This window comes from Thunnus albacares, chromosome 18 (genome assembly GCF_914725855.1).
Source record: "Thunnus albacares chromosome 18, fThuAlb1.1, whole genome shotgun sequence".
In the NCBI taxonomy this organism is placed as follows: domain Eukaryota; kingdom Metazoa; phylum Chordata; class Actinopteri; order Scombriformes; family Scombridae; genus Thunnus; species Thunnus albacares.
In genome coordinates, this window is record NC_058123.1 from 5,205,849 (window position 1) to 5,231,357 (window position 25,509).

Genomic DNA, 25,509 nt, shown 5'->3' on the forward strand with positions numbered 1-25,509 from the left:
CCTCCAAAACGGCGCGCCCTCTTCACGTGCTGTCGGAAATATGAGGTAAATTTAACTTAAACTTTAAAAAGAATTTCTAAGGTTTGCACTTTTTTTTTTTACTATGTGTCTGTTTGACTAATGCTATTATTATATTTTGTTGTAAATAAAGTTGTGATATATTATACAGTATATATATATTTATTTTTGTCTTTTGCTGAAGTTTATGTGAAATTTGAATAAGTTATTTCTGCAGTTTTGGATTGCGTCACCAGATGGCCACATGGTCTTTCTCCATTTCTATCAACTGTACACACACTGAAGTCTTGCATTAATTTAGATTTTTTTTCACAAGCTGTAGAGTAGTAGATAGTAGAATTGTTAACTTTATCATTAAATTAAAAAAAAAAAAATCCTATAATTGTCTGTTTATCAGTGTGATCTCATCCAGCCTGGCTGATATGTTGGCCTGAGATCTGTGTTTGAGGAAAGCTCAGCAAGTGTCCATAATAATAAATAATATAAATAATAAAAGGCTCTTCCTCTACGGAGCATGAATGTGCCCAATAAATGTCCCAGAAATCTGCCAATTATTTTAATATATTTCATGTACAATTGGGAAATTTGGCCAAGTTGGTGAGAGATGAAAGGTCAGGAGATCAACAAAAATGTTGAAATATATCCCTGGGAATTATGAATATTTACAGGAAATTCAACTTCAACTTCAGTTTATTGAAAGTGCACATCACCCAGAGTCTCTGTACACTTTACAAGTCAGTAAGAATAACAACAGAAAGAAGAAAAAAGAGGCGACACGATAATACAAGTAAAAGTACACAGACAAACATATATACCAGTAGTAATGTTAATATTACAACACAAGGTTTGGGTTATTGATTTTGAAATCTGATAGTGGTATTAGATAAAAAGATCAGAAGGTCACAAAGTAATTATTGAAACCATCCTTAATCCAACATGTTGTACAATGTGAGGTGTACTGAAAATCCTTTAAAATCCATACAAAAATTTACTGAAAGTCACAAACCAACATTTTACATCTAAACTGTGAAATAATTTGGTTAATAAGATGTCAGACTGATGACTGACTGACAAAAGACTTCCACCCAGAGGAATGCTACAAATCAAACATTTGTAAAATACCATAACTGTACTTTTAATCTACAGTATATATATATGCAGGTATGCACAAGTATGTACAAGTTTACTTTACTAGTACTTTAGAGTACTTTATTTTGTCCTTTGTTCTTTGAAATTATTGATTTTGATAAGAGTTATATGAATAAACTTTATTATTATTATTATTATTATTATTAATCCCAAAGGAAATTGCAGTGTTACAGCAGCCAAATCACACACGAGTCACAAAAACAAACATTCTAAATATATATACGTATAGATGTATAGGTATTATTATGTACATAATTGGTATACTGTACTGTATATTGTCTTGTCTATTGTCTATTGATATGCCTCATGTGTTGAAAATAAGTGTTTTTACCTTCCCCTGGAAAGTAACTAAGTACATTTAGTACAATTTTGAGGTACTTTGTTTTTTCTTCTTTCCTCTCCCGTTAATCATCTCACGACCCCTGAGATTTATCTGCTGACCCTTTGGAGGGACCCCGACCCCTAGTTTGAGAACCACTGGACTAAACTAGCTAAACTGTATATAAAGTAGTTCAAACAGTAACATGCTGCTCTAACACTGATGCTTCAGTGTTAATAATCTAATGATGTCATATATAATGATATATCAGTCAGAGGGACCAAACCACTACTTTTACTGCAATACTTTAACTACATCAAGCTCAAAATACTTATATACTTTTACTTTTCATGCAGGACTTTTACTTGTAATGGTGTATTTTTACACTGCTGTATTGGTACGTTTACATAAGTAGAAGATCTGAATAGTTCTTTCAGCACTGCCTGTGGCAGACAGTAAAGTTTGGGCTCAAACTTTTGTAGTAGTATGAGTGAATATCCAGTGTTTTTGCAGCCTCTTTGTTCTCCTGCACACAGCAGGGAGACAGCTCTGTGTTCACAGTGCAGCTGCAGCCTCCTCCCCTTCTGTGTGTGCTCTATCCGTCCGCGCATGCGCAGTGGCTCCTCTGTGCGCTCTACTGTTTGCATTGTGTCTCAACTGCCGGCGAGCTTTAAAAATATTAAACCCACCGCGGCAATGTCGGGCAGGTCGGTCCGCGCTGAGACCCGGAGCAGGGCGAAAGATGACATCAAGAGGGTCATGGCCGCTATTGAGAAAGTACGAAAATGGTAAGAGGAAACGGCTTCGTTATCTAACACGAGAAAGGCTTCTTCTTTGCTCGCTTGTTGGGGGAGGAGAGGGAAGCGGCAGCAGCGGCAGCAGAGAGACGGGAGAAATTGAAAGAATAGGACATTTTTTTTTATCACCGGCAGATGTACTTGCAGCTCAGGTGCACCGGGGCGCACTGTAGCACCGCCCGGCCACACAAACACAACATGTACCCGGTGTTTCTTCCTCTCTTTTCTGGCTGCTTTTTTTTTTTTTTTTTTTTTTTTTTTTTTTTTTAACGGCTCGGGTTGAACCCAGAAGCCATTTCGATGCAGTCACATGAAGCCATTGCTGCCCGCTGTTTGGAGCTTGTAACGGCTCAGGCGGCGGTTGGTTTTGTTGTTTCGTGTTTTTCTTAACGGCTGAAACGTTTAATAAAACCGCCGACTTGGAAACAATTTGACGACGGCGCTCTCGAGTCGGAGGAGTTTAGTCCGTGTGGAGTTTTAAATTAAGCGCTTTCAGTGGCCCTTTTAGGTGTGATAGAGAAGCAGCTCGGTGGGGGTGGGGAGGGGGAAGTATGGCTGAACACGTAGTGACTCAGTCTTAACGTTTAACACACCAAATACACGCTTTTAACACGCTTCACATGTTACTTTAAATGCTGTTCACCGTCACATTTGACCCATTTTTTTATTTACATGTGAGAGCAGTTTAAAAAAAAAAACACCCTGAACACTATTTTATTTTGCCTCAGGTTTTTTAAAAGTTGTCCTGGTGTGTACAACATGTGGAATATACAAAAAAACGGAACTTTTTAAAACAGTTTTTGTTGAGTGTTTGATTCATTTAATTAAAAAAAATTTCAAAAATCACTATTCAAACCATTCACATTTATTACAATTCACTGATTCATGTATGTTCTCCTGTTTTATGTAACATAGTGTGATTTGTAAATGTTTTTTCTCCGTAATTATAAAGCATTAAACCTAAAGAATACAGTCTGTCTGCTCTCTGAAAGCTTTATTAATGATTAATCACCCATTTATCTGTGACTGATGAGGTTTTCACCAATGATTTGTGGTTCAGAAATCTTTTAAAGAGACTAATTATGAGAGGAAAGGTCAGAATATGAACAGTATATAAGGGATATACATGTGTTTATTCCCAGAACATGTATATATATTAAAAATATAGGTATGTAACTCTTTTTTTTTTGGTTTAATCAATCGTTCCCGGGTCAAAGTCAGTAGAAGTTGGTGGTCTGACAATAATGTTAATGTAATTGTAACTTAAATCAATTAAATAAAAGGAATAGTCAAACTGAAATATTATGTGTGCATATGTTACATCAAGTTTAATGAATTTTTGGGATGGGGTTTATTTTTTTCTGATCCTATATGTTATTAAAAGAATAACAAAAGGTTACTTATAGTGACTAGATTTAAGAGATGAAACATTTAGTTGATTAGTTAACAGATTGATCTTTTTTTGAAGTAAAATTTCACTGGTACCAGCTTCTCCAAGTTGAATATATGCTGGTTTTCTCAGTCTAATTTTCTGTCTATCGACTAATTGATGAATTGATTAATCGTTGGCGTCCTGATTTTTGGCATGGTGTTATTTTTCCTGACTTGAAATGTTTTTTTTTTTACAAGAATTAGTTTTCTGTTTCTATAAGCTAACAGTGTATGTGCTACTAGCATGATTTAACAGTTAATTGATTAACTGTTAAGTCAATCATAGTCGTATATGAAAGTAAACTACATATTTTGGGGTTTCGGACAAAACATTTGAAGAAAGGACATTTGAAAAAAGCCTGAATAAATGAGTGGAGAAACATAATGCTTCCACGCAGGTGCACTGCATGGTACAATTAAGCAATTAACATCCAGTCATGCTCTGAGGCTTGTATAAAAATGCTGAGCAGGCCCCAGTGATTTTGTGTTCAGATGACAAGAGGAAAAAGATCTAAGTGACTCTGAAAGAGAGTTCATTGTCGGGGCAACGGACGGCAGCAGCTTTGGTCACAAAGGACCGCTCAGCTGACTGCTGTTTGAATAGGAACAGTGACTGAAGTGACATCTGGGTTTAGATTTATGGGAAAGACAGTTAGCATCTGATGATCGTGATGATCGTGATACTCGTGCGTTAGTGCGATATGAAAGGAATGAGAGTGAGAATGTCAATGCAGGATGTGATCAGACTGTCAGCAACAACAGTCCGTCTACAATTACATAGAGAGAGATATTATAGCAGGGCTGCAGCGCGTAAACCTCTCATTACAAAGATGAATACACATTTCAAGAGTTCAGCGGTGCAAAAACAAAGAGACACTGGTCTACAGAGATGTGGGGGGAAAAAAAAGTGATATGTCAGATGAGTCATCACCATCGTATTCTCAACAAGTGGGCGACTGCATGCGTGGCGTTCACCAAGAGAGCGGTCCAGGTCTGAATGCTTGACCCCTACAGTGAGGAGATCCAGTGGCTCTGTTATGCTTTGGGGGGTCATTTTGCTGGCATGGTTTGGGTCCTTAGAGGGAAGGGTCACTGCTAATCTATGATGAAACCTTTCTATCCTGATGGCAGTTCACAGGGCACCAGGGGGTCACTGAATGGTTCGATGAGGAAAAAATGATGTGAATCGTATGTTACGGCCTTCACAGTCAACAGATTTCCACCCAGTTAGGACACCTATGGGAGATATGGGACTGATGTGTTTGATTCCACCGCGGCCGCTCTAGTCAGTGCTTGTGTTTCCACCAGACGCGCCGCAGCACGTCCCAGAAGAGTCCCTGAAGTGATTCTCCACTCTGCTCCGCTAAAAATACGCATCTATTTTTGACGGAAGTCGCGTCAAGCTGCACAGAAGAACACAGGAACAGCATAAAACATCTGCTCAATTCTCAAAATTCCTGATCGTGTATCAACAATAAACACGATTAAAAAGGAACTATTTAACAACATAGCCTACCTACCCACAGTAGAAGAGACGCTCCTGGTCGGGTCTGAAGTCGTGCAGAGGACGGAACAAAACCGTGTCGCAGCCTAAACAGTTAATTGATTAATCAAAAAAATAATCAGCAGTCTAATTAATGTTTCTTTTAGCTGCAGCCCTGAGAATAACCTTATTGTTCCTCTTATTCTTAAACAGTTCTTAAAAATAATCAGTCGTTATAATATCACATGAAGGAGCCTTCATTCGATATAATGTTTATACAGTATGATTTCTAGAATGACTACAGGTCTTTATTGTGACGGAGCTGTTTGTGTGTTTTGTTGAGATTTTGCTTCGCATCATTTCAGGGTTGTTGACTCTTGACTCCTCGTTATTATTATAAAAGTCAACTTGGTTTCTCTTCTGCACAGGGAGAAGAAATGGGTGACTGTTGGAGACACGTCCCTTCGCATCTACAAGTGGGTGCCGGTGACGGAGCCCAAATCAGATGATGTGAGTTCAGCCATTAACAGAAACCACACACACACACACACACATACACATACACCAATGTAACACACACACATTTAAATATGTGTTTTCAACAGGTGTTTTAGATGAGATGCTGAAAACACAAGAAAAAGTTTAGCTTTTGTTTTAAAGGTTAAATATTTTCTGTAATCGTACTCTTTTCCTCTGAACACACTGTTTGTCTTTGTTTCGTTATGTCATGTTGATTTCTTTTTGAACGGAGCCGTAACTTAAACACTGAAATGTTTTCTCTGCTTTTAGAAAAACAAGAACAAGAAGAAGGGCAAAGATGAGAAATACGGTTCAGAGTTGACGACTCCAGAAAACAGCTCCTCTCCAGGGATGATGGACATGCATGGTGGGTCCCAGAAACCGTTACAACACGAGGCTGCCGATGTTCTAAATGTTTGTTATTGTCAACGAATCCCACGAAACCACCAAAATCAACAATGTGTCAATCCGTCTCTCTCTACGCTGTCTGTGACACTTCACCCTCATTGGTTCCTACTTAAGATATTTAGAAACACATCACGAATACATAGTTCCATTATAGTTTTTAGCAAACATAGTAAATAGCACATCCGTTGGGGACTGTTTTCATCTGTGGATGAATCCATATTTGGTGCTCTCGTGAGTGTTTCTGGCAGCAGGACGTGTGTGTGTGGAAGTCTCATTCTGTGTTTTGCTTTTAAATATTTCTTGTAATCTAATTATTTTCACATTTTTACCTTTTTAAGTTATTATATCAGGCTTTGGGTCTGCAGACAGTCTTCGTCAGTAGATCAGTTCATTGCTGGTTTTTGGTCTTTTCATGAGATTTGTTGACAATAAGAAAAATATAGAATATCACCAATTTGATTTAACACACCTTAAGGGACTCTTAAACCTCTAGAAAGTGCTTAGAAAACACAAATAGTAGTTTTAATTTGCAAAACGTTTTTTTTCTTTGGTCATATTTCTTGTTTTTTTTCCTGAATACAGCTGCATTCTTACAATTTTACCTCCTTAAAACTTCAACTTAGAAACAAGCTTTTTTTTTTTTCAGCCCATCTGTGTCACATTTAAGAGTTAAATTTAGCTTCCTGAAACCTCGTATTGCCCAAAGTATTTGCGTTTGCAGCAGTTTGCAGCGTTCACCACTGAGGGCTTTTACTACATCCTCTATGAACGTACTAATGTCACACTGATTCTAAACATGGAAAGTATTATAAACTGAACTTTTTGTGTCTAAGATGAATAATGTGATGATCTTAAAATGAAAAACTAAAAGGACTGAATCTGTGTGCTAGATGACAACAGCAACCAGAGCTCCATCGCTGACTCATCTCCAGTGAAACAGGAAAACAGTTGTAGCACCAGCCCGGCCCCGGAGCCCACCGCCGCGTCTCACCGCGAGAACAGCGAGACCAAGACTGACCAGAGCCCGGACAGCAAGAGAGGTCAGACACACACACACACGTATACATAAACACCAACACACTGTCTACTGATTATATCCCTTCTAACCCAGCAGACAGTCGGCAGGTGTTTGTGTCGCTATACAGGCTGATCAGACAGATGATGAACCACATCCTGTTCTTGTTTTTTCCTTTTGTATCTTATCTCTCAGACATACATCCTCACAGTTAAATATACGTAAAGAGAGACACGGTTGCAGTGCAGCTGTGGCCACAATTTAACATGTTGACTTCATGTCTGAATAATCACTCCAGTCATGTTGAACTTTACTGTAACACTTTCAACATAAAAGTCTGAGTTGAGTCCTGTCAGATTAATGTAAAGACTTCATCAGTATGAAGTTAAATATGAACAGTTCAGCATCTCTGAGGCACCAAAAGAATAAAAACAGTTGAATAAAGACTGTAAATGAGCCGGTTTAAGATTCTTCTCATGTCAGATAAGTCTGTTAAAAAATGTTTGTTGTCTAAAAAGTTGAGCAACTAACTTTTTTTTCTATTTTATTGTTTAGTTCGTCCATAATGTTCTCAGTTGGTTGATGAATTGTTTAAAATGCCTTTCACAGTTTCCCAGATGTCAAGGTGACATCTTCCAGACGCTCGTTATGTCTGACAAACAATCCAAAACTCATTTTATCAACTATCATAGAAAACTAAGAAAAACAAACAAAAAAAGCAAATATTCACATTTTAGAAGTTGTAAACAGTAAATTTTGGAGGATTTTTACCTAGAAAATGACTTCAGTAATCAGCAGGCCCACACGGAGTCTGCAGATTTTTTTTACAGTTTTCAATTTTAGTAGAACCACTGAATTTGAGATTTTATTTCATCACAAACAGTTCAAAACAAAATATGAACGTTTGTTGGAAAACTCGACCAGCATGAAATGCACTAAAATGCGACGTTCAATGTGGAGCAGAGAGAGCAAACATTAATTAGCAAAAACATAAATCATCTCCCAACAATTAACACTACAACACATAAACAAACAAATACATAAATAAATAACTGGTAACTTCACCTCAACTTCACCAAATATCTTTTGAGGACCTTTTAAAAACAGCAAAGTCAAAAAACGCTCAAACATAAAACTGACAAGCAACATCTCTACTGGTTTAAAATCTGTGGAGGTGTCGTCGGGATTCTGCGGGTGCAGATCCCATGTGGGCCTGCTAATTAGTAAATGATTAAAATTTCTTTTCTCTCGTGATGTTTATATAAAACTGACTTTAGATGAGTCAACAGATTAAACGAGCTTCACATCCACTTTCATTTTGACTGTCAACCACTGAACCGCAGCTGAAACCTCCAGTGTTCAGCTCGATGTTTTCATTCTGACGTGTTGATGTGTTTTTAAATCTTCAGGTAAGACCATCCCTTCATCAGAGACCTCAGAGAGAGCACAAAGTGCCAAGAGAGACAGTCTGTCCTCAGGGGAGAAGGACTCTTCAGACAGCAAAGCCACTCAGGTACGAACTCGTCTGTGAGTCTTTCATCAACTCTGTGGTTCATGTGGCGAACGTTTGAAGACCATCAGATGATCTTCATCAGTGGTTTTCTGACGACGTTTCAGGTTCCTTTTAAATACAGTTTATTATTCATTTGGTTCCTCATGATCTTCCACTAAGTGGTCAAAACATCAAAACAAAACTGTCGAGATAAAAACATAAAGAAAAGAAAAACCGATCAGAAAGGTTCCAAAACCTTCAGTCAGAAAAGATTTGGTCACATGACTGATCAATGAAATGTAAATAAACTGGAAACAGCCTCATGAAGGCAAGACAGCTGAAACTTTGGTCATTTGGTGAATAAAACATGAGTTGTGTGATGTGTTTTCATTTTGATGGAAGCTCACTGATCTCAAAGTAGGAAATTAAAGAGACTTTCTTACAAATTACAAAAAACCAAACATATGTTTATATTTACCTGTAGTAGTGTCTTTCTGTTCTATAGACAGCAGCTGTAGTAGAAGTAGTAGAAGAAGAAGAAGAAGAAGAAGAAAGAGGCACGGCTTCTCTATTTTAAATCATTTCTTCAAAGTCCAAACAGTCCAAAACCCAAAGATTCAGTTTATTATCATTTATTACAAAGAAAAGTTTTAAATCATCACATTGAGAAACTGAAACTAGCAAATCTTTTGGCACTTTTGCCTAAAAAATTAGTAAAATGATTATTCAATTATCAAAATAGTTGCTGAGTAATGTTCTGTTCATCTTTTTTGATTAATCATTTAGTCTATAAAACCTCAGAAAATAGTAAATAAAATGTGCATCACAGTTTCCCAGAGTCAAACAGATCTTATTAAATGTTTCTTGTTAATTCAACCAACAGTCCAAAACCCCCAAAACATTCAATTTACTATAATATAAAAAAAGGAAAAGCAGCAAATTCTAACATTTGAGAACCAGGAACTATTAATTATCTAAATAGCTGCTGATTCATTTCCTGGCAGCTGATCAATCTTGCAGATTGATGCTGACTTGTTGTGCTTTATATTTATTACAGACACCAGTGATTTATTATTATTGTATAATGTTATTTGTCTGTTTCTGTGTTTGTGCTGTAGGATCTAGAGGAGGAGGCCCCGCCCAGCAAGAAAAGCAAACTGGAGTCCTCGTCTCAGGACTTTGAGGAGAGTTAAATGTTTTGGGGCTGAGTGGTTTCTCTCTCTCCCTCTCTCTGCTCCCCCCTCCATTAACTCTAGATAATTTAGGGCTAATGGATACACCGGCTCTCTCTCTCTCTCCCCTCCTTCTCCTCCTCCTCCCCCACCTCCCACCTCCCCTCCTCTACCTACCAAAAGGGAGAATGGACGTCTCTCTTCCCTCTCCTCCCTGACGGCTGTTTCCTCTCCAGTTTTGCCCTCTAACACTCCTCTGCCACAGAGGGAGAATGGATATTACCTCTATTCACTGGTCCCCTCCGTGCTTCCTTCCAGTTCTCCACACCTTTCACTAATGCCAAGAGAAGCTCTGAAACCCGGGCTGCGATCCTCCCCTCCACCCCACCCCACCCCACCTTCGACCTGGGGGAGGGGGAGGAGGCAGCGCCGTCAGCCGAGCCAGGCCAGACCAGAAACACTGACCTGCATCTGTGACTAAAAAAAAAAAAAAAAAAAAAGAGTCCACACTGGGGATCCAGATTAGGACGAGGTTGATCCCGGTCGCTGCTCTGAGACGGCTTTCAAACGTTTTACCGCTAACGGTTTAGCTCAGGATACTCAAGAGGCTAACCTGGTCTCAGATCAGCGGCTTTTGGGGGGGAACCTCCACCCTAAGACCACGTCACTTCAATCCTCCCGATTCGCCTCCTGTTAGACTAATGTTCTATATTTGTTTAGGAAATGTTTAGGGTTTTTTTCTCAGGAGGGTCAATGCACTGTTATGGTATGTCACAATCGATCACAGATAGATTTGCTGCTGTAGTGGAAGTCTTTTTTCTCTATCCATGAAAAGTTCTCCATTCACATGTTTTTTTTTTTTTTGTTGTTGTTGTTTGTTTTATTTTAAAGTGAGTTAGTTTGTGGTTTGTAGAGGAAGAAGAAGAAGAAGAAGACGACGGTACTGGTCAAGTTAAACTCTTGGATAAGTGGTGCAGACAGGTAGTGTAGGTCCTGCAGGCGTGCCTTGAGTTTAAAGATTTAAACACACGTTTTAGGTCAAGCAGGTTTTGAATTACAATTTTGGTGCCATGTTTTTTTTTTTTGTTTGTTTTTTTGTTTGCCTTAGAAACATCACTAATTACTTTTATCCAATATTTTTACTCAACTACAACAGTTTAATTTAATCTAATGTCAACATTTTTGGGAAATATTCGCTTTCCTGCTGAGAGTTAGATGAGAAGATTGAGACCAATCTCATGTTTGTGCGCTAACTATGAAGCTACAGCCGGGAGACGCTTAGCTTAGCTTAGCTTAGCTTAGCATAAAGACTGGACGCAGGGGGAAACGGCTAGCTTGGCTCTGTCCAGAGGGTAAAAAGTTAGCTTACAGGCACCTTTAATGCTAACTCCTTTACCTCTTGTTTGTTTAATCTGTACAAAAACCAAAGTTTTCATCCAGGAAGTCACTGCTCTTGACCAAAAAGTAACCGCAACTTGTTGTTTTTATAACTGTGTTTTTGTAAGATATAATGTGTTAATCGGTGAGCTTTAAACGTGCTGGTGTGCTGGTTTTTTTTTTTGTTGTTTTTTTTTTTTTTTAAGCACTGGTTAGCTTAGCTTAGCATAAAGACTGGAAGCAGGTGGAAACAGCTAGCCTAGCTCTGTCAAAGGTTAAAAAACTAAAGAAAATCTGCCCACCAGCAAATCTCACACTCACTAATTAACACATTAACGTGTCGTTAATCTGTGGTTTAAAGCAACAAGATGTACTTTTACAGATGTTTACGTGTCGGATTATTTCTTGGTTTGAGAGCAGTGACTTCTTGGATGGAAACTGATTTATACCAACTAGATATAACGTGTTAATTAGCGAACTGTAGAGCTGCGTTTTTAGTTTATTATTTTACATTCTGATAGACAGACTGGATGTTTTTTCCTGCTTCCAGTCTTTCGCTTCATATTTAACAGGCGGATGTAAAAATCTCATCTAACTCTCGGCAAGAAAGCAAATAAGCATCTTTTCCCAAAATGTCAAACTATTCCTTTGAAACAGTTGGGGACTGGAATCTGAACACTACCCGGAAGTAATTAAGTTTTTGTCTTCTGGACATTTTTTAACATCTGCAAACCTCACGAGTCACATTTCCTGGTCGCTGGTCCGCGTCTACGTCAGGCGGAACTTTGTTGTTGGTTTTATTTTTCTCCGCTAACGTAGAAACAGACCAGTGGCTGTTTTTTTTTGTTTTTGTTTTGTTTTGTTTTGTTTTTTTCCCGTCTGGTCCATCGTCATGACTTCAATCATTTCTCATCTCCGTAAGTGTTCTGTGTATCACTACTTATCTCTGACCTACATGTTTCTGTAGCTCACGGCAGAAGGGTCCAGTCTTTTAGCTCAAACATTGGTTCTGATCCTCCTTCACGGTGCTGTCTGTCGGCTGAATCCTGACGCGTGTGGCATCAAGCTCTTGGTTTTTGCGCAGATTTTTTTGTGCAATTTACTTGAACTCTATATAGTACGGATTCAGACCTAAGACCTCTAAATGTACAACCTCACACATGTAAGATTCAGTTTCATTTATCAATATTTACTTGTGAATATGGATTTGAAATCAATTGAATCACTGCAAACCAATGACTTCATACAACAGGGGCTATGGAAGTATGTTACGACGCAGAATTACTTGATCAGATTTCAACAAATCAGCATTCACATGGATGGAGAGAAAAGAAATTTTAAAAAAAAATGACAATTGTCTCAGTTTAGAGGATGGATTAGCATATACCTCATTCCCAGTCCAGCAGCGCTGGAACTTAAAATGCTATTGTATTGACATTAACAGTTATAAACAGCATTATGTACACTCAGTTTAAAAGTAAATCTCACTTATGTTGTAGCTTTCACCTGATCGAGCCGATTGCTTATAGTTTGCTCATAACTGTGTGTAAAAAAAGAGCTGTGAGATATAAAATCTTGTATGTTGTTTTTTTTTTTTTTCTTTTTTTTTTTTTTTCTTGGGACCATTTTGTTTCACTTTAGATCTTGTACAGATTTATGGTTTGGTTTGACTTATTTATTCCATCAGTAGTGCTTGGTTTTTATCATGTCCAATGGTTTTGTTTTCTTAATAAAATTCACAAAACTTTTTGGGAGTTTTTTACATTTTTTTTTACTGCTCTGGTGGGAAGAAAACATCAAACCTCACTGAACCACCTCTTGTGTTCTTGAGTGTGTTAATTCACAGAACTTGTTTCCTCGATGTTCGTTAAAGAAATCCAGTTTCATAAAGAAGTACGAGTCATCTGGTCCCAGTCAGACCAGTATTCAGGCTGAACCGGAGTTACAATCAACGTCAGAATGAAACTGAGTTTTCTCCAAAGTTCCTCTTTACTGCTGCAACACGAGTCTGTTTGCAATAGACGTCACATTTAACACATCTTGACACTTAAAGTCACTCAAAAATATGTTTTTCTTCTTCTTCCTTCAGTTGGATGTTTGAGCTTCTCTGTACTTTCATCTGATGAAAGTGGAAAGTTTCTCTGAGCTCGTTGAATATCTGAGTTTAAGAGCAGGATTTGTGACATCACAACTAGTTTAGAGTCAATCCTGGTCCAGTGTGATGTGGAAACTTGAAGCCTCCAGTTCATAAACACTGAGATTGAACTTTACAGTGAAGAAGGAGACATCTGGTGTCCAGCTGGAAAACTTGAGAAATGAAATATATTTGCATATTCATAGAATCTGGGATTTTAAAAACATTTTAAAGTGGTAATTACACTTTTTTTCTGGGAAAACCCCTATCAGATACACATTATCGGTCCAAGCAGAATATATTTATATACCTTGATACATGTCTGGAGGTGATCTTTAAAGTCTGAACTCATATATTTTTAATGCAAAGTATCTTCACAGTGTTCCAGTTAACATTTGTGCTTTTAAATGCACCAGAAATCACAATTTCTCCCATTAAACGTTCCTTGAAGACGCCCTCCAGGCATGTTTTACTGCTTTGAATAATAATCTGTGTCTAATATGCTTTTTTCCACAAAAAAACAACCACTTTGTTAAAATCCTCAAAACATCTGCTACTTCCTCTTTGGTAAAATTCCACTTTAGATGTTAGTTTATTTCCTTATTTGGTGTGATGTCTTTATAACCCTTTTGGATTTTTTTTTTTTTTTTTAAATGTCACTAGCACAAATCTTTTTACACTCCTTTTATGCATTCTGGGGTTTTGTGTCTTGTTATTTCTGCAAATAAATTGACTAAAACTGCAACAGAGATAACAGAGGACGTTGATGTGGAGCTGAGTTCATCTCTACTCACTGGTGGAAAGTATTTACTCAAGTACTGTACTTAAGTACAATTCTGAGGTACTTGTACTTTACTCAAGTATTTCCATGTGATGCTACTTTAAACTTCCACTCCACTACATTTCAGAGGGAAATGTTGTACTTTCTACTCCACTACGTTTATTTAACAGCTTTAGTTACTTTTCAGATGAAGATTTGACACAATGGATAATATAACAAGCTTTTAAAATACAACACATTGTTAAAGATGAAACCAGTGGTTTCCAACCTTTTTGGCTTTTGACGTCTTACAAAAAGCAGTGTGTAGTCGGGGTCACATTTCACATGTCTATGAGTTGTTAACAGCTCCACCAAATAGTGATTTTTCCCTCTAAACTTCTCACATGCTTTCATTTCAATAAATGTTCAAATGATCCAATATTTCAGCAAAAATCAAAGATTAGAGAAAAAGTCCAAAAACTGAAAACAGATTTGTGTATCAGAACTTTGTTTTTTCTTCTTTCCTCTCCCATTAATCATCTCACGACCCCTGAGATTTATCTGCTGACCCTTTGGAGGGGCCCGACCCCTAGGTTGGGAACCACTGGACTAAACTAGCTAACTTTATATAAAGTAGTGTAAACTAGCTCCACAGGCTGCAGCGTCTTACATTTAAGACAGACTTGGAAAATTGTGAACATCTCCTTTAAGTATTTACGCAATAATTCAGCTTTGTCTTGCAACACTAACTGTTGTTAAATCCAAGATGCAAACACTTTTTAGAAGATTAACTACGTGATAACTCGAGCATGTTCACGCTGTATTCGGTCCAGGTGCTGAACCGCACTCACAGTTGAATTCTACCGTCTCCGTTCCAAAATAACACGGATCACTAATGTTACAACATTACAAAAATGGATTTTTGATGTGATGATGAGATTACAAAGTACAAATACATTTTTAAGGATTAAACCAGTATTTCTCAACCATTTTGGCTTGTGACCCCTGTATGAAAAAGCAGTGTCATGTTTCAGATGTCAGCAGATCCAGTAAAGAGACATTTCCCCTCTAAACTTCTCACATGGTTTCATTTAAATAACAATTTGAGGCCTAAATAAGTAAAACTGCACAATTTGTAAAGTAAAATTTCACGAATAAGCAAACATTAGAGAAAAGTTTTTTAAAAAAAGATTATAAATGTGTGCAACAAAACTTTGTTTTTTCTTCTTTCCTCTCCCATTAATCATCTCACGACCCCTCAAATTTATCTGCTGACCCTTTGGAGGGGCCCGACCCCTAGGTTGGGAACCACTGGACTAAACTAGCTAACTGTATATAAAGTAGTGTAAACTAGCTCCACCTCCAGCAGCTACAACAGTAACATGCTGCTCTAACACTGATGCTTCACTATTAATAATCTAATGATGTCATATATATAATAATATATCAGTCAGAGGGACCAAACCACTACTTTTACTGCAATACTTTAACTACATCAAGCTCATAATACTTAAATACTTTTACTGCAATACTTTAACTACATCAAGCTCATAATACTTATGTACTTTTACTGAAGTAAGATTTTTCATGCAGGACTAGTAATGGAGTATTTTTACATTGTTGTATTTGTACTTTTACTTCAGTAAAGGATCTGAATTCTTCTTCCATCGCTGCTTGTGCTGCACTTGTGTGAAAGTCTGAGCTCACGGCTGCCAAAAGTTATCTTTTCATATGTTTATGGCACATTTTCCTTGTGAATTGATATGTTCATGTGATCAGCTGGGTTGTGCTACTTGATATTTATATGGTGACATTATAGCCTGTATATTGTAAAAGTACAGTTTAAATACCTGTTGTATTCCTAATAGACATATCTGTTGGTCTTTTTCTTTAATTTTACTGAAGTGACATTCAAAGAGAGAATAAACGGTGAAAATGTTTCTTACTATGAAGCTGCATTCATGAGTAAAAGTTGCTAATTAGCTTTATTTTATCAGATTGGAAGAGTGTACAGATACTTGAGTCTGACCGGGGTCACATTTCATGTAGACTTCAGACATATTTAACCCTCCTTTATGAGACTGAATTTCCTGAAAATAAGCCTGTGATTTGCAGAGGTAAGCTCTCTTTATGAAGCAGCCGTCTGGAGCTCAGGAAAAAAACAGAGGAGACTCTTTCTGCTGCCTGAAGCTCTCAGGAGTAAACGGATCCGGGGGGATGAAACTATAATGAGTCGTTCAGCGGCTAATCTGTATTGTCCTGCGAGTTAGAAAGTGGGGTTTAAATGTTGTCTCAGAGGTAGAACACCTGTCTACTGCGAGGTCAAGTCCTAAAGATGCTGCTGCAGAGAAAAAAAACAAGGCAACACATGACGAGATGCTTATTTTCTTAGTATTTCTATTGGACTGCTCAGGAGTATACAGTACATAGAAAACAGTGACATTTACAACACGTCAACATCTGTAAAAAGGTTTGAAACCGTTTATAGATGCTGCCTGAAATTGTTACATATAAAACACGACACTAATTATTAGACGCATCACTTACTGTATATATAAAGTACAACAATGTTTTTTAGAGTCAGTATCTATACAAACAGGCTTTTTTATTTTTCCCCTGGAGAGAGGGGAAACATCCTTATACAATGTCATCATATCTTATCAACAGGGCAGAAAAATAAAAATGTAGTACACATAAAAGCTTTTGTTCCATGGCACTGTGTACACGTTTATCAGAAAGACGCTTCTGATTAGTATTTACAAAGACTAGTGTGAGTGGTTAGTCACGTCATGTATTATATATACACACTGTTACACTGGAAGATTCAATATGATCCAAAAATTGTGCTTTAGAACACGATAGGTCAAATAAATGTTGCTATACACGTTTAATCTAAAGAGGAAAGGGGCGACGTTTTGGGAAATACACAATTTCGCTTTCTGGTGGAGAGTTAGCGTTAGCTTAGATGAGAAAATTGATACTACTTTCATATTTATGTTAGTTAGCCACCTTTTAGCACCTCTAAAGCTGATTAATAAACACATTATATCTTGTGTTTGTTTATTTCGTACAAAAACTGAAGTGTAAAAACAACAATTTGCTGTTTTAACGGTTGGTTACACAGCTATGCTAGCTACTACCCATTTCTAGACTTTGCGCTAAGCTAACGTTAAAGGGGCCATATTATGCTTTATGTGACTTTCTGACGTCAGCTCGTCACACATGCCCATAAACAGCCGTCCTGTCTGTAGCACTGGTTGCTAAGGTTGTTGCTAAGGCTTTTTCCATGTGTTGTTCACTCTCATATTTCGGATCGGATTTCGGCTCCAACATGAACGATGTATTTGAGAAGTTGACATTTTGAGAAGAAGTGAAATCCTGCTACAATAGTTTGTTTACGTAGCTTCTGGAGACGGAGGAAGCTTCCTGAAGCCGACCAATTAGAACAGAGTGGCCTCATCAGGAGGCGGGCCTTAAAGAGACAGGAGCTAAAACGGCCTGTTTCAGACAGAGGCTGAACTGAGGGGCTGCATAAAGGGCCAGTAGAAGATAAATAAGGAGCTTTTAACCGTAAATCATGCAAAGATAATTCAGTAGAGCCCCGGAATATAAATATAAACCTGTAAATATGCATGATACGTCCCCTTAAAGCTAAGCCTGCAGCTTCATATGTACCGGACAGATATGACAGTGGTATTAATCTCTTCGTCAAAGGCTAAAACTCCACTAGAAATAGAATAAACGTATTTCCCAAAACATCACACTTTAGCTTTAAAGAGGGCGGTATGAAACGGGACAGCACAATGAAATCATCTGTACTGGCCTTCGTGATAAAATAACTTTTGTTTAGAATCTTAAAAGTTAAAGCGCCGTATGTTTCTTGAATCTTTAAAGTGGACAGTGCAAATATTTAAGTTAGTTCGTAGAGGCTTCAATAGTTCCATCTGGGCGTTGTTCCTGTAACATGAGGCATTTTAAAAGCCCACCTATACTACAGTAGTCCTACTACAGACTATACACTTTAATCAGTGCTAGCTTATTTCTCTGTAGGAATATTTACTGGTTAGTGACAGATCAGACAATAAATAACAAATTGCAACAACTTCATCATGAACTACAACAAATTCTCAGTGACGTTCGGAGGCAATTCTTCGAGGATATTAACCTGTATGCTGACCGATGGGAAAGAAAATACGCAAAAACGTTGAGACTGAAAGTTCATTCGTGACCTTGGAGACAGTAGTTGATAGAGCAATTTCACCACAAGGTCCTTTTAGTAGGTTTTCTGGAGCTTTCGATCGAGTTGCTCAGTTGTCACGGAATTGTCGCTGAACTTTAAATCTCAACTTTCAAGCAAATGTGGATAAAAAGTCCTAAAAACGTTCAGAGTAAAATCTAATTCATGGCAACTGGGCGACTCCATCTGCTGAAGAAGATCGTGTGATTATGAGTGAAAGCTCCAGAACAGAAGTGGACCCTGAAGTGACATCGTTTTGTTAAACTACTGATATATTTGTAATATGTTAAGACAATTTCTATTAAATAGTTTGACAAAAATATCTTAAAGCTTAAAAAATGCTGCATAAGCCCTGATTTATTGTTTCAGTCTTTAAAAATGTTCTTCCAGAGCTTCATTTACTGACTTTTTGTGGAGCTTTCAACCGCATCTCACAGCCTTCATCAGCAGGTGGAGTAAAACTCTGTTTTTTACCCTTCAGGTTTTGCCTCTCAGGCTTCTTACAGGCTTTCATTGTAGGACAACAACGTCCACTCACAGCACAAATCAACCGTATTTAGTTTTGCAACTTGAACTCCAAGAAAACTTCAGAAAACAAAAAAATCCACTGATGAAGATGCAGTTGGAAGCTCTGGAAAAAGCTTGTAAGTGAAGTTTGAAGATTTTTTTTTTTCCAAGGTCAAAACTGAACTTCACTCACGTTTGTAGTATTATTATTAGTTTTTTAACACTGAAGGCCTCAGTATGCTTTAAAAGAAGTGCTTGTTAGAAAGTAATAATAACGTATCAGTAACTTTCTGAACGCAGCGATTGGTCAGGAGTGCCGAGGTGACAAGTTCTCTTTTTTTTTCAAATTTTTCACACAACTACTTCTATAATTTTTCTTGTGTAAAACTGAGGTCGCTGCTTTGAATGCCTTTGAGGATGAACTGACCTGAAAAAGTGCACCGTTATTCCAACGTTTCACTCCGTCTTTGAGTTGTGAACAACTGTAAACATTTTTGCCGTCACCCGTCACAAGAACCAGTTTCTTTTTAAGCATACTGCAGCCTTTAGGGTTGATACGCTGGAAGAAAGCCTCCGTAAAACGTCACCGAACATAAAACGTTTGACATGGCAGTTTCACTTGGATTGGTTCGTAGCTTTACAGGAATGTCGAGTCGGACGGATGCTTCATCTTCCCTTCAGTCTGAACTGTGCTTAATTGTTTTCCATCTTTTTTTTTTTTGTAGTTAATTTACAAATAAAGCCCCCCAAAAATAATGTATGTGTGAAACATCACTTATGCTTATTTTTTTTTTTAAGATACAAACTCGGATGCAAAACAACACGTAAAAAACAGCGAGTGCAGAGGACGGACTCCTTTTGTTATAAACATCAATATTGCACCAAAGCAGCATATTTGGACGAGCATTCTGCATTACAGAACAGTTTATCTGCAGGATTTAGATCAGGACAGTTACCAGCTACCAGTGATATGCATAAATACAGTATAAAAATACATTATGGAAAAAATCTGCAGGGACTTTAGTCAGGCATGGCGGGCTGGATCGTGGGGAATGTAACGGGGAGAGTGAAATGTGTTTAAGGGTAGAAGAAGAAGAAGAAGGAGGGAAAAAGGGGAGTGCAGGAAAATTTTGGATTTTGGAAACTCTAGAAGGTCTGATCATCGTTGCAGGACTCCGTGGCGTGTCCGAAGGCCTCGCAGATGTCGCAGTACGGGCGCTCGTCGGCCGGGTTGCCGTGATAGGTGGAGTGAGGTACGGAGTCGGGGCTCTGGGCCTGAGTGGGACAGTCCTCTGTGTCGTGGAGGTCGAAGCAGTCGCAGATGTCGCAGAACAGACGCGGAGTCGCCTTCTTCGCCCGCTTGGAGACACCTTTGTCGAAACTGAGAGAAGAGAGAGAAGACGTGAGAGGAGCGACGTTCATTTTAAAAAGTCTGTGTCTCCATCAAACCGCCCTGAGACTAATTAAACTGTAAACATTTTGTTTTTTGTTGAAATGTCTATTAGTTTTCAGCACAGGGCAAATATCTGTATATGAATAGACAGAGAGTGTCAAGAGTCACAAGAATATAAGATTGTCAGCATTAGTAACCTCATAAAAATATTAATATTAATGGATTTTGTCACTTCTATTCTTTGTTCCTTGTCTTATTTCAGTTTGGAAACCACAGAGGATGTAAACTGGAGTTAGCTGTTTTTATCTTATGTTTTTTTTTATATTTTGGTAAATATGCACCATTAACAGTATGCTGATTTAGCTATTTTCAGTTCCTGTTTGCACAGATACTCATACATGTACAGACAACTATACCTGGATCACATTGATACTGAAGAAAACATGAAGAAACATGATGATTCTCAGGAAGGTTCAGGAGTCTTTTCTAAGCAGCAAATCTTTTTAAGCAGATTTATGGACCGTTATTCACAATAAAGTGCATCACTGGAGGTGTAAATCACACTGAATCTAAAATAATATGTGTCATCCATTCACACACACCCCTCCCCTTCAACTCTACTGCCCCCCCCCACCCCCCCCCCCCCCACCCCGGGAGGCTGAAAACCAAAACAAACAATGAATTGATCTACTGACAAGTAGTGTTTGTGTATCCTGAGTCACAAGCAGGCAGAAAGTAGTGAGATGGATGAACACATTGTTGGTTTTGGTCTTTTCATGGGATTTGTTGACATTAACAGAAAACTGTTCTCCCTCAGGAGCAGGAGCAGAGACGAGGCCAGTTTCACTCAAACATAAGTCAACACATCTCGAAACTCCCAAACATGGTTCATGATAAACTGCTGTGATCATTATGAGGTTTAACAGACAGAAAAATGAAGCTGCAGCTGCAGAATCTCACGTAAAACGTGTTGGTTTCTATATAAAGTTTAGGTGAAATTTAAAAGAATAATAAACTTTTTTTTCAAGTTACAAGCTTAACATGGTCGAGCCAGGATTAAAAAGTATAAAATATATATATATAATAAAATACTCAACAATAACATCAGATAAAAACAACTATAATAATAAAATAGATAAGACATGCTGGAAATCAAAGTGTGCTGGCTTTTTTTTTTTTAATTGAAGTTTTGAGGTGATGATTTATTTGCTTTTAAATCACCTCTCAGAACTTCTTTTATCTTTTTTGGTGGAGAGTTTTGGAAACGTTGGTCTTGACAGCACAGTAATTGGTACATTTATTCAATCTGGCGTAGGACGGGTTCGAAAAGAGAGAGAGAGAGAGAGACGTCAATCATCTGTTGTGAAGTCTACTTGAAATGATGTCGGCCTTAAACTAATTTGAAAGCGTGGGCTGTCATTGTGAGGCTAATTAATCGTTTGGTGTCAGAAAAATTGTGAAATATGCTTGTCAGGCTTTCTCAGACCTCAAGATGACGAATAAAAGTCCAAACCTGAAGTTTTCTGATTTAAAATGATGTAAAAAAGAGAAAATCTTCACTTATAAGAAGCTGAAACCGGAGCGTGTTTGTCATTTTTGCTTGAAATGTCACTTAAATGACAAATTGATTATCAAAACAACTTGTGAGGCTGCTTTTTCATTGTTGTATATTTGTATTATTTCATAATATTCTTACTCATCGGTCCCGTCGTTGCCGTTGAACTCAGCCAGAGCGAGTTTCTTCAGTTTGATCTTCAGTTCCTCGTTCTTCCGCTGCAGGTCGACTATCACGCTGTTCAGGAAGTTGATCTGACGGAGACAATCGGACAAAAACATCAGCAACGTGTCGGCACAGGTAACACCTGCAGACTCTAAAACGTGATCCGGTCTCACCTGTCCCTCAGCGAACTCCTTCTCCTCCCTCAGCTGCTCCACGGCTGCATCACCTGCAGAAGCAAAAGCGTGACTCAGAAAACAAACAGCTTGACAAACAAGGAAACGTCTCTCTGTGTGTGTGTGTGGACGCTCCAGTAACCGTCTCCTCCTCACCTGAAGGTGGAGCTTCCCTGTCTTCTCCCTCTGAGGTCTCCGTTCCCATGAGCCTTTGCTCCAGACTCTGAACGCGACTCTGCAGCTGAGCTTTGTCTCTCTCCAGCGTCTCCACGGCCGTCTGCAGCGTCTTCGCCATGGCGTTTTCTCCTCGCAGCACGGCGATCTGCAGCGACGGAACGAACAGATAAATCCCTCACGCAGCTCAGATTACTCTGATAAAAGCAGAGTTTCCCAGAAAAAATACGATGTATGTCTGTACCTCATTCCTCAGAGTTTCCAGCTCCCGATCTTTGTCTGAGATTAAGGCTCCGGTGGATTTTTGGAAGTCTGTTTCCTGATTAGAGATGGTTTCTCTGTGGGAAAAATAAGGAGAGAGAATACTGCATGTTAACTTCCTTTAAACTGAACCAAACTCAAACCTGAAGACACCGTTGCTCAAAACAAGCTGTGAAGATGAATTTTAGCTTCTATTTGACATAAAGACCTGCTCGATTTGTCTGTGGCACCTCTACATCTTCTGACACTTGCACAGTTTCAGTTTGATTTACTCAGTAAAACCTCTCTACATGACGTCCTCTGACAAAACCATGACAAGAGAAGAGAGCAGCTGATAAAAATGTTCAAAGAACAAAAAAATAATTATTCCATTTTTGGACAAAATAATTTTTTCTGTCTCTTTGTGAAGTTTAATTGACATTCTGAAGCTGCAGTAGTAGTGCTGGGTTACTTCCTGTTAGTGTTCAATGGTTAAAGTATGTTGACTTTTTGTTTACTAACTGATAAATAATATATAAAACTACGCAATCAGTCTCTAATAAGAAATTGGGACAGTTTATGATTGTTTGGGCTGCACACAAACACAAATCAGGGCTGAAAAAAACTACAGCGAGCTCCTCTGCTTAGGAAAATAAAATAATAATAATAATAATAACAATAATTATAATAATAATAATAATAATTGATTGATTTGATTTATTGCAGTTTTAAACATTAAAGATGCACTGCGCCGGAGTTAGCTTGAAGCTAATTTGCATCCGTAGTCCCCCACAATCAAAACAAACAACAGCACAACAACAAAACAAACAAAAACAAAACACACAGAACAGACCATACAAAGTTCCTCAGAGATAAAGCTGAACTACTGACACATGCAAAGTGCTTCCAACGGACTCTCCATAACCTGTTGTTCCCCTTCTCCTTTCCACAAAGTTAGGTTGTAAAAAATAGGCAATAAATAAAAAGTGCAAAGCAATAATTGCCTTTGAAGTTCCTCCCTACATGTTACACACTGTGCTGTCTCTGTGTTATGGGTGTATAAACAGGTAGAGGTCTGTCTGCAATGAGGCGATGAGTAAAGTTTTAGCTCAGTCGTCTATGATCTGGGAGACTCCAGTTCAAGACCTGGTGTGGGGACCTCCTTCACAAGGTAGTTTATTCATGAACACTTATTGTAACACTTTAATTTTCTAAAATTAAAAGTGTCATAAAAACAAAAACAGGATTTTTAAGCCTCTTTCCACTTTTATTCAAATACAAATACAAATACCGGGCTCTCTGCTCATCCCTGCTACACAGACACATTTTTTATTTGTTTCTCTGGCAGATGAACCTCAGACTTCCACTTGTGAAATCAAACCTTCCAGCATCATTTTAATATGTAAATGATTCTGGATTTAACAACTTCACAAACAACATAATAAAACAGCAAGAAGTCAAGGATTCGATATAAATTCACCACCAAGAATCTCAGCTGCTGTTGCTCAGCAGGTCTCACTTCCTGCCTCCAAAACCAATTATAACAGACCAGCAACGCCCAGCTGACACCCCGATAACGTCTCCGTTAGAGCCGTCCCCATGAATAAAACTAGATGTGAAGCAGCTTGTTTCACTGAATCACATCTCCTGTTTGTTTTTCCTCTTTTCAACCTGAGAACACTCTCTCCCTCCACATCTATTATTTCTGCTCTAATTGTACATCACCTCTTCATTTCCCTCCGGCCAACGGCCACGAAGCCGTCGGCTCGTCTTCACGTCCCCTCTCTCTCTCTCCCCCCTCTCTCTTCGCTTCTGTCGCTTCCGTCTTACATCTCACACACGTCTTTTGATCCTCGACCGTCATCTCTCCTCAACCGTCTGTCATCCGCACTTTATTAAGTATTCACTCTCAACTTCAGCAGCTGCTGCGTGGAAGTGTTCAGACGTATTAATCCTCTGATTACTGAGCTGAGAGACGTCTGTTCTCACCGGCAGAACTCGCAGGTACGGACAGGAAATCAAAGGTTCAGAGTTTCTTTTGTTCCCGGACTTAGAAAGGGATAAAAATACTTAATAAGTCTGACTGTTTGTTGTTTTGTTTATTGTGTAATTGTTTATATATTTTGTTACACCAATGTCCCTATTTCCCTGTCTAAATGATCACCTTTTTGTACCACATCCAGTTACACTAATTAAAAAAAAAGAAGGAAAGAAAGAAAACCACATTTAAAAATTTAGCTTTAACAATTGGAATACTGTTAATTATATGCAAGTAGGGCTGCAACTAACGATTCATTTCATTATTGATTAAACCCATGATTATTTTCTCCATTTTATCTACAGAACAACAGAGTTTTGCAAACTGTGAGTGCTCTTAAAAACAACAGGAAGTTAGTTTATTATAGTTTGGTCGCTGATTTAGCCGTTTATCAGCAGTTGGAGCTGCAGCAGCGGTTGTGACTCAGCTCAGAGAGACAATCAAGCTACTTGATTAAACTAAAACGCTTGACGTCTGCAATTTGCGTCAAAATCCGTACTCCTCGTCAGGGTCGTAATCCAGTCAAATCTGAACTCACAGACACCATAAACACATTTCTAGACTCAGGATGATTTACACGTCTCGAGGATATTATTGTCTCTGATGTCCATCAGGAATAAATGTCCATAAATGCACTTAGAAATCACAGAAAACAGACACCTCATAACTCCAGAACTTCCTGAGAATCATCTCATTTTTAAACCTGCATTAACTGACTTTTTGGCTACTTGATTTCAACAGAAACAACTAGTGAATATTGACATATCGTCACCTTTTAAGCTGATATGTTGAACTTGTTAGCAAACAGTTGCTTATTTCCACATCCAGCAGTTACGGAGCAACATTATCATTCATTTGGAGTCGTGTTTATGTCCACCTGGTGAATGTAAAGTCCAATGTTCACTCTCTTTTAGCTCTGTTTTTGCTCTCTACCAACTCCTGAGGGAAATATC

General features: G+C 38.2%; 2 protein-coding genes across 3 annotated transcripts in view; one reads left to right on the top strand and one right to left on the bottom strand.

Annotated features, from left to right (window-relative positions):
* The first annotated feature begins 2,045 nt into the window (after positions 1–2,045).
* Positions 2,046–12,928, top strand: bcl7a (BAF chromatin remodeling complex subunit BCL7A). The gene is made up of 6 exons (XM_044333514.1): positions 2,046–2,274; positions 5,626–5,707; positions 5,987–6,083; positions 7,015–7,164; positions 8,549–8,652; positions 9,750–12,928. The coding sequence occupies exons 1-6, from the start codon at positions 2,096–2,098 to the stop codon at positions 9,822–9,824; spliced, it is 687 nt and encodes a 228-aa protein (XP_044189449.1). The 5' UTR covers positions 2,046–2,095; the 3' UTR covers positions 9,825–12,928.
* Positions 12,929–16,454: 3,526 nt separating this feature from the next.
* clip1b (CAP-GLY domain containing linker protein 1b) overlaps positions 16,455–25,509 on the bottom strand; it is a 43,735-nt gene continuing 34,680 nt past the window's right edge. For both annotated transcript variants that reach the window (XM_044333478.1, XM_044333479.1), the window contains 5 exons: positions 22,523–22,616; positions 22,261–22,426; positions 22,105–22,157; positions 21,908–22,020; positions 16,455–20,199 (listed from right to left, as the gene is read on the bottom strand). In XM_044333478.1, coding sequence (XP_044189413.1) covers positions 19,965–20,199; positions 21,908–22,020; positions 22,105–22,157; positions 22,261–22,426; positions 22,523–22,616 — 661 coding nt within the window. In that variant the 3' untranslated portion in view covers positions 16,455–19,964. The remainder of the gene's footprint in view (positions 20,200–21,907; positions 22,021–22,104; positions 22,158–22,260; positions 22,427–22,522; positions 22,617–25,509) is intronic.